Here is a 9,769-nt window from a genome sequence, read left to right on the forward strand (position 1 = left end):
TTTCCCGTCCCTGGCCTTGGCTCCCATCAGTGACACATCAGGTGCCTCCCGACGGAGTGTGGAGACCACCGGCTCCTGGTACTTTAGGCTGAGCTCTATCCTGCCTGCCACTCTTTCTGCTCCACCGCTTCGTTGCACACATTTCATGGCAGGGGAGCAGGCCTCGTCTCTTTAGGGATCGCACTTAACCAAATGGTCCTAGACAGACAGGGGCCAGGTGTGCCGGAGCTGGGGCTGGGGCAACAATCCTTGGGCTCCAGGGGTAGGAAGCGTGGTCCTGGGCAGCAGAGGGCACAGGAAACCCAACCCCCCACATGCAGCCCCTGCCCAGCCCCTCACCACATCCATCCTGGGGAGCTGCTCCGACATCAGCTGGGGAACTGCAGTCAGGGCAGGAGGCTCCTTCCGGCTGCGCACAATCTCTCTGCCCAGCAAAAGATGGTGGCAAGCTTCTTGGGCAGGAACTGCTGCCCGATCCCGGTCCGAATGGCCAGAAGCGGAGGGAGCCTGCTCCTTCACCGTGGCCAGGCAGTTATGGGACTCGTGCTGAGGGCTCCAGGCAGCTGCGCTGTCCTGAGCGAGCCCTGGAGCACAGGCATTGCCCGCTGCGGTGCAAAGCAGGCCCGACACCGGCGTCGAGCTTCTCGGGCCTTCCCTCTTGGCCCCGGAGGCTGCTGTGTCCTCACGCCTGAGCCCCGAAACCATGCTGGAATGTGGCCCCAGCTGAGCACTCCCAGATGGAGTCTGGCAAATTGGGGCTCTTACAAGGAGGAGCACAATAGCGAGTGCTCCTCCCACACACAAAGCCAGAATGGGTGTCTGGACCAGAGCCAGCACCGCAGCCGCGGGCAGAAAGAGGTCCAGCTCTGCCCTGGGAGCTGCGTCTCCGACACTGAATCCTGGAGCAGAGCTAGATCGTGGCTTCACGGCAGGCCTGGAGGATGGAGCTTCATCTCTACTGCGCACCTGAGCCCAGGTGGCCGATGGCTCCAAGCCCGCGTGACAGGCTATAGCTCTCACCACGACAAGAACCATGGCCGGAAATCCAACCACAAAGAGCGCCACAGCTGGTGCTCCAAAACGGTAAAACAACACACTTAAGGAGAGAAGCACCTCCAGGTCTGCACTGCAGTCCGGGTCTTGAAGACTGAGAGGAGGAGACGAGGGCAAACTGGCCTCATCGTCAACGCTACTTCCCAATGCTCCCTGAGCACTGTGCACCAGAGCCAAGCTGGTAGGTGACTCTGATTGGGCACAAGAATTGAATGATCTCAACGCATGGAGCATCAGAAAGCGAACTCCCACATCTGAGAGCATGCCTTCGGGTCCTCGGAAGACAAGCAGCGCCAGGATCTGGATCAGGTCCACTGCCGGCACACCACTGGAGGCCGGCTGGCTGCAAGGGACCATGGGAGCCCCGCTGGCACACGGCTCCCTGTCGGCAGCACTCCATGCTGGAGCTCCATCAGCACCGGGGCCCCGAGCCATGGGGGACGCTGGCTCCGATGGGACACGGGAGCCTAGAGCCTGCATGGCACAGAGCAGCAGAGCCAGTACTGCGAGTCCACAGAGCAGCGCAGCCGGAGCTCCCAGGTCAAAGAGCAGCAGCGCTAAGTACATGAGCAGCTCCAGCTCAGGAGTGAAGAATGAAGATCTAGCGCTTAGAAGGGGAGCCAAGGTGGACGCTGGCTCTGCCTCAGCGATGGCTTCTGGGGCAGGCTGGGCCCCGAGCACAGGTAACAAGCTGAAGCAGGGCTGCATCTCCCCAGAGCGCACCGCTGCTTCTCCTCCACTCAACCCCGGAGCCCCGGAGCAGGAGGGCTCCAGCTCAGCACCGGCCGCCGCTGGTCCCTGGCCACTAAGCTCCGAAGCCCAAGTGGGGGATGATGACGCCTCCCCGCGGGCTGCTCGTGCCCCTTCAGGCCTAGGCAGCAGAGCCGGCGTGGCCCGTGGCTCTTCATCCACACACGCAGCTTGGGCTCCCAGACGCCTGCCAGCCGGATTCAAGGCTGAAGGGGCCTGCGCTCGGGCAGCCGTCGCTGTTCCACCCAGCGTGCAGAGGGCCACCCTCCGGCTGGGAGCGGAAGCCAGCTCGCGAGTCGGGGTCACAGCCACCAGGGCGGCTGCTGCCGGAGCTGCAGGAGGAGACAGGATCTTCTCCACGACTGCTCTGTGCCCAGGCTTTGAGGAATCCCACCACACCCTCCCCCTGGGTTTCCCTGCATGGCCTCTTCCCCATCTCCTAGAGAAGAGGTTGCCGGGGCCCATGCTTGTCTCGTTCCCGGCCCACAGCTCCTTTGGGAGCCTGCTCCCGGGGTGCCCTGCACCATCCGCCCTGCCCAGCCCACGGCTCTGACGCAGGCCCCGCACCCGTAGCCTCGCCCGGGATGGATTCCTGGATCCCCAACTGCGCCAGGAGATGGGAGACATGGCGCTCCAGCTCGGAGCCACACATATGGAGCCGCAGTTGAGCCCGGAGGCGTTGGAGGCACGGATGCTGGGCAGCTTCCAAGAAGTCCTGCGGGCGGCGGTCCAGCCAGGTGTTTATGAGCCCCGAGATGGCACTGGAGGCACATGGGTGGCAAACAGAGTCTCAAGAAAGGCCAGCAGCTCCCATGGTCTTCTTCACCCACCTACGTGGCTTAAAGTCCTGGCAGACACCAGGATTTGCCAATTCGAGCACCTTTGAGCTGTGCCACCAGTGCCAAGCCATCCCAGGCCAGGCCGGCAGACAAGCTCCAAGGAGCGCTGCAAGACCCACAGCTGGGAACAGCTCTGGCCTCTTCTGCAAGTGGCACCGCCTTCTTGCTCTCTGCCCTGGGCCTCTACACACTGTACTCCAAGAAGGCTTGCTGTCTTTCCTGGCACACACAGGGGTCTGCTCCACCTCCTTGGAAACTCCTCTGCCTCCTTCCTCAGCAAGCCACATGGGCTGGCTACAGACTCCACCCCTTCTCCTTGCTGATTGTCTCCGGGTAGCCCTGAGCTGTCATCCAGATTCCTCACAGCGTGTCCGGGGACCTTTCCAAGGACACAGGACCCTCGACCTAAGCTGGACCTCAAGGAGAGCTGAGCAAGCCTGGATGACATGGGCTGTGCTGAGGATGGATTCTCACAGGGCTCTGTGCCGAGCCTCAGACTCCACTGCTATTCTATACTAGTACCCAGCGCCTGGAGTCTTCCACCTCCCACAGATGGAGCCCGCAACCCAAGTCTCTGATGACAAGTACAAGAGCTGAGGGGCCCTAGGTTGGCCAAGCCTCACCCTGCAAACCTCACACACACACACACACACACACACACACACACACACACACACACACTTGTCTGCACTCTGGAGACATGGGACCTCCCTGGGGATCAAAGCCACTCACTAGCAGCGCTGGTCCCGAGGAATCATCTCCTGGCTGCAGTGGGGAAGGGCAGCAGTCCTTCCTGAGCAGCCCATGGGGGCTTCAAAAGTCCAGAACCTGCGGAGGGGTTGAAGCATCACTGGCCAGCCCAGGACAGCTGGCACATCCTGCTCTTCTCCCATCTTTTACCTCATTGCCTGCATCTCGGCCCTTCCAGTGGAGCTACTTGCTATCTCGTTCCTGCAAGAGGACAAGCAGCTCCTGCCCTGATCAAAAGACCAGTCCACGTGTCTTGCCTCTGGCCTAGACATGCCTGCTCTGTGTACATCTAGGTTGACACCCTTCGCCCAGCGTGCATCCCTTTCCTTCTTGCTGGTGAGAGTCACTGCTTTGTGGGAGGCCTCAAACAAACAGAGTCAAACGGAAGAGCCCACAGCCCCCACGGGACCCTGGAAGCTGCCAGCCAGGCCAGGCCTCTCCAAGGACTTCCCTGCTCAACTCCCAGGCAAAGACCACTGCCACAGAGTGAGTTTCTAGGCACACTCCACCCGCCACACTGCATTCCCAAGGCTCCCAGTGCAGCTGAGGAACCCTATCCAATTCCAGTTGGCACTCACCTGTTGAAGAGTAGATCCACGACCTCGTGGGTGTTCTGAAACATCCTGTAGGTGTCCAAGAAATTATTAATGAAGATGGTGTCCTGGATCAACTGGGCACGCAGCAAGCCCTCTACTTGCTCCTCCGGTGTGCTTGCCTCGATGACCTCTGACCCGTAGGCCTCCTCCATAACTGGGGCCAAGCCATCTTCATTCTAGAGGACAAACATGGAAGGACAGGTCAAGTGCGGTGCATAATATGACCAGAAGTCTCATCACCACTCACTTGACTCAGGCACCTGGAGAGAATGTACCCACACCAAAGAAGGAACACACACACACACATGCGCACACACACACACACACACACACACACACACAGCAGGGAGAGCCTAGGAGGAGCCTGGAGATGAAGAATGTGAGTCGGCCCAACAGTTTCCTGCCCTTCACTGGCCCACGTCACCCGTGCTCTCCTCCGGAACCACCTCCGGAGGCGGCGGCAGAGCCTCGGGCGCAGCCAGCGTGGACAGACGGCCACCAAGCCGCCTGTCCGCCTTTCATTCTGGCCTGAGTCTCGACAAATTTGCCAACAACAGCAAAACATTTTCCAGTAGTCACTGTCCACACAAGCATACGCTCTGTGGCTTGTATGGACTGTGGGTGCCCGGAAGGACCAGGGCTCTAGTTACTCGGAGCCATTGTGAGGTCATCTCTCCCCAGCCTTTCTGACCTCACCTCTGCAGAGTGCCCTCCCTGTTCATGCTTGGATGGGCCTCCCCCAGGAACCCCAATGGCCAGGAGGACCCCAGACCAGGCTCACTGTCCCAACCTAGACCCCTGGCAGTGGTGTCCACCTTCAGTTTGATCGATCCCTTGGGGTCGTAAGCACACTGTCTCTCCCCACCCAGATGGGACCCTGGAGGTGACATTGTATTTCTAAGGGGCTCGAAGGCCACTTGGCACTGATCCCTGGGGATCTCAGTCCAGCTACTTCCTGCCAGATCATCAGATGTTGGGGCTCCTAAGTCCCCGTCTCACCAAGAATAGGAAATGGCCCACATCACTGAGCCTCTCCCTTGGCAGGGAACAATTTCATGGAGAGCCGGTACACAAAACTAAATGCGTGGTGTTGGGAATATGGCCTAGTGCTAAAGTGCTTGCCCCGAATACATGAAGCCCTGGTTTCAGCACCACATATATAGAAAAAAGCCAGAAATGGCACTGTGGCTCAAGAGGTAGAGTGCTAGCCTAGAGCAAAATGAAGCCAGGGACAGTGCTCAGGCCCTGAGTTCAAGGCCCAGGACTGGCACCAAAAAAAACCCAAAAAAAGCTGCTTTCACATGAATGGCTTAAAAGAAAGTAAGTTTGCTGATCTAACAATTAGATTTTACAAAAAGGAAAACTAAAGGTGTGGGTTGGGAATATAGCCAAGAGAGCTTGAAAATGGCCAAGTGGCAAGAGTGCTTGACGCCCTTGGTTCGATTCCTCAGCACCGCTTATACAGAAAAGGCCAGAAGGACCAGGCCTGGCTGGAGCCTGCAGGGTCCGGGGGTCCCAGGGGCTAGCCCTTGCTCCGTGTGCGGCTGGTTGTCAGTGCCGCTTTGGGGAGAGACTGGCTCGGCATGGGCAGTGAGTGCCGTCCCCAGGCCCTGAGTCTTGTCTTGTCCACCCTCCTCCAACCTGTTCCCAGCCATCCAGGCCTCCTTCCCTCCACACAACTCCTTCTGCTCCCTTCCCGCTGTGGTTTTCTCGCCTTCCCTGATGTTTTCTTGTCCTCTAAGGTTGGGACCCTGAGAGAGATCCTAGGGACACCCCTCCTCCCTAGCTGGAGTGTGGGAACAGATGGGTAGCCTCCTGCTTGCACATGCACAGGGAGGGCCTGGTGTGCGGAGATGGCCGCTCACCTGCAGCAAGTCACAAGACAGCTTGCACACCAACAGCACCCAAAGGTGCTCAAGCTGCCTTTGCACAGTCTGTACACATCTTCACACACAACCCTCCTGGAGTCACACTGACACTCAAGACTGGGGGGCTTCAGGACTAGAGGTCCTCCTTCTATTCCAGCACACGGGTGGCAGTCACCCAGAAGGGCCTGCACTCCACACCAGGGACCATCCCTACTCTCCTTCATTCACTCATGGGCCAGGACACCTGCCAGTGACAGCCTTGTGCACATCCTGTCCTCCCTGCTTTCCTCAGCACCACAAACGCTCATGGGCCATCAGGGCCCTGGAGGAGCCCACACCGAGCCAAGGAAACTGACACTCCGGGAATGCGGCCTGAGGTTGCTGCCATCCCCGCTGGCTGCAGCGTGTGTGTCCTTGCCCCGAGGTCAGTGAGGTGTCCAGTTCCCATAGCTCTGTTCACCAGGGGCCCGCAGAGGCACTGGCATGTCTAGCCCCAGGCCAGGGGCAGGTGAGGCTCAGGGGAAAGCAGGAGGACGCCCTGCTCCTTTCCATCCCCAGTCCACCAGGCCCTGAGGCCATGACAAGGCAGAGAATGTTCTGGCTGATGCGTCCTGGGTGAGGCTGAGCCGTCACCTTGGCCAACTGCACATGCGCTCCCCGCGCAGCGTGGAGATGGCTCCGTGCCTGATGGTCACCTCTGTGGTGAGGACCACTTTTCTAGGCAAAGGCATGATGCACAGTGCGTTCAGGACATGGAACACCCTCATGGGTCATGCTGGCCTCGTTGCTGACAGCACAACTACAAGGCCCATGACTTGGAACGACCTCCACGAAGCCAGCTTGAAGCCAGGCACCGGTGGCTCATGTCTGTCATTGTAGCTACTCCAAAGGCTGGGTGTCAAAGCCAGCCCCGGCAGGGTGCTCTTGACACTGTGCAGCTCCAATGAAGCACCCAGAAGCCACATTCTGAACATTGCTTAACGTGGTAGAGCCCTCGCGTTAGCCACATGAGCAGAGAGACAGTGCCCAGGCACTGTGAAAGCAATTTCTCTTTGTTTGCTCTTTGCACATAGCAGGTAGTAGTAGCTCCCTTGTGTTCCCGCCTCTGTTGTCAGCTCTGGTAGTACTTGCCGCCAGTCAGAAAAGCTGTATGCTTCACACCAAAGACTCACAGAATTACGGTTCCCTACAATCTCGTAAAATTCATGTCCAGGGCTGGAAATATGGCTTAGGGGTAGAGTGCTTGCCTAGCATGCATGAAGCCCTGGGTTTGATTCCTCAGAACCACATAAACAGTAAAAGCCAGAAGTGGCGCCGTACCTCAAGAGGTAGAGTGCTAACTAACCTTGAGGACAGAAAGAAGAAGAAGAAGCCAGGGACAGAGCTCAGGTCCTGAGTCCCAAGTCCCAAGACAGGCAAAAAAGAAAATCTGATGTCCATAATATGTGCAAGGCAGCTTGACCTGATTTCTTTCACATTTCATCAAAGAAAAATGAATTAAGCTTTATCTTAGTTCTACTTACCTACATCTCCCTTTGCAGACAGGTTTAATTCTTCATTCCATGTGTCTAGAAGGGGATCTGAAGCCGAATTCCACCCAATGTTGCACCGTCTCCCCTCCAGTGGGGAAGCCCTCCTTGATCCTCACCATCTGGGATTGTAGGGAGAGCCTTTAAGGAGGTAGTCAAGTGAAAATGAAGCCATCACCCTGATGAGCAAACCAGATCAGTGTCCTTATCTGCAGAAGTGGACAGACAAGGAGGCGCAGAGAAGGCCCTGCATGAGAAGGTAAGCAGCCAGCCATCTGCTGGGCAGAAGCAATCTCGTCGACATCCCGAGCATTCTTCTGGACTTCGATCCTCTAGGACTGCCAGGAAATGATTTTTTTACATTTCTGTTATGGGGCATTTTGTTATGAAAACCTTAGAAACTTCAAACAAATGCTGTCAAGATTAAAAGCAAAACAGTAAAATGCATACACAAATTGCAAATTAGCAGATGCTCTTTATAATGGATTAGGATCTCAAAACACATATCAAGCCTAGTAAGGCTGACAGACTAGCTAACCATGCCTTCCAGACAATGCTCTTCATGTCAACACATGAGGGACTTTAGAGAATGTCCAGTAGGTGAAATGAAGTAAAAGCACAAGTGGATTTGAGCACCTAGGTACTCAACCACGGGTAGGTAGCTAAAAGTATGTTTGAAAACAGCGTAACAGATTTACCAACCACAAGCCTGGTTTGCAACATTTAATAAAGAATATATGTATACTAAATAGTTTATTCCATTGCTTTTAAACCAAAAAACACCTTTGTATTACACATGCCTACAAAGATAGTTCAGGCTGGGAATATGGTCCCGTGGCTGAGGACATGGATGCTCCCCCCACCGGTTCATATTTGGCACCCAATTAATAATAAAACACATAATAACAAAAAGAAAACCATGCTGGGCACCAGTAACTGTCTCCTGTAATCCTAGCTACTCGGAAGGCTGAGATCTGAGGGTCAAGGTTCAAAGCCAGCCTAGCCAAGAAAGTTCGTGAGACTCTTATCTCCACTTCACCATGAAAAAGCCAGAAGTGGAGCTGTGGCTCAAAGGGCAGAGCACTAGCCTTCAACAGAAAAACTCAGGGACAGTGCCCAGGCCCTACGTTCAAGCCCCAGGATGGGGTGGGGGGGGGGATAGAGAGAGAATGTTTTTTCTTTATGGGTGAATAATATCTTGTATTATATACATTTTGTGTGTCCAAACATACATAGTTAGATACCAAAGCTGATCTATGTCTTAGCTATTGTGAATAATTCCACAATAACAAGAGTGTATGCACCGCTCTTTGTACGAGGACTTCATCTCCATTGGAGATATATATATACACTCAGCAATGGGGAACCGGAATCATATAATAACTCTACTTTTGGTTGTGTGGTTTTTCTTAGATAGAATATTACTATGTAACTCAGGTTGGACTCTCATGATCTTCCTGTCTCTTTCTTTTTGTTTTCTTTCTTTGTTTGGTTGGTCATGGGGCTTGAACTCAGGACCTGGGCACTTTCACTGAGTTTTTTCTTTTTCTTTTTTCTTGAGACTAGCGCTCTGTTCGTGGGGCTCAAACTCTGCGCCTGGCCGCTGTCCCGGAGCTCTTCAGCTCAAGGCTGGTGCTCTACCACTTTGAGCACCAGAGCCTCTTCTGGGTTTTCTGGTGGTTCACTGCAGATAAGGGTCTCATGGACTTTCCTGCCCGGGTTGGCTTTGAACCGTGGCCCTCAGATGTCAGCCTCCTGAGTAGCGAGGATGACAGGCGTGAGCCGCTGGTGCCCGGCCCCTCTGCTTCTCTTTCTGAGGGTCAATCCATCTCCCGGTCACCCTCCTGGACCCCAACCTGCCCAAGGAACCCCATGTGGGGCGTCTTACCTTTCCCTTGCCGGCCGCACGTTCACCACGCCTCTCCGGTGTCCCGTCGGTGTCTGGGGAATGACTCCTGCCTGCAAGTCCCCTCGGGGAGTCCGTGTCTCTTTCGGGGTGGCCATGCCAGAGGATCCTCTCTGCCTTTGGCCAGTCTCTTCTCCTTCCACCGAGGCCTGAATTGAGAATCTGACTCTCAGCCAGAGAGACCGAAGGTGGACTGGCTGGCTTCCCCTCCCCTCACAGCCCTGCGGACTCTGCCCCTCCATGTCCTTACAGATCTCCCCCCCCCCCCACCGCCCGTCCTCACAGACTTCTCCCCTGCACGTCCTCACCAGACTCCCTCTAGAGGATTCCATAAACCAAAATGCTGCGGGCCCAGGTCCCCGGGGCGGTGTCTGCCTGGCTGGGGATGGCCCAGGTCCTCTTCCCTTGGTGAGATCCAGAGAGCGCTGGGGTGGAGACCTGAGAATCCCCAGGAAACAAGGCGGGGCCTGGGCCCCGG

The 9,769-nt window shown here is 56.1% G+C and overlaps 1 protein-coding gene across 1 annotated transcript in view; it reads right to left on the bottom strand.

Moving 5' to 3' along the window:
- The window catches only part of LOC125362260, a 106,059-nt gene that overhangs the window by 55,210 nt on the left and 41,080 nt on the right, over window positions 1-9,769 (bottom strand). The window contains exons 2-5 of the mRNA XM_048361020.1: window positions 3,971-4,164; window positions 3,375-3,470; window positions 2,371-2,564; window positions 340-2,135 (exon numbers count right to left, since the gene is read on the bottom strand). Of these exons, the coding sequence (XP_048216977.1) occupies window positions 340-2,135; window positions 2,371-2,564; window positions 3,375-3,470; window positions 3,971-4,164 (2,280 nt within the window). The remainder of the gene's footprint in view (window positions 1-339; window positions 2,136-2,370; window positions 2,565-3,374; window positions 3,471-3,970; window positions 4,165-9,769) is intronic.

This window comes from Perognathus longimembris, chromosome 13 (assembly GCF_023159225.1).
Source record: "Perognathus longimembris pacificus isolate PPM17 chromosome 13, ASM2315922v1, whole genome shotgun sequence".
Taxonomy (NCBI): domain Eukaryota; kingdom Metazoa; phylum Chordata; class Mammalia; order Rodentia; family Heteromyidae; genus Perognathus; species Perognathus longimembris.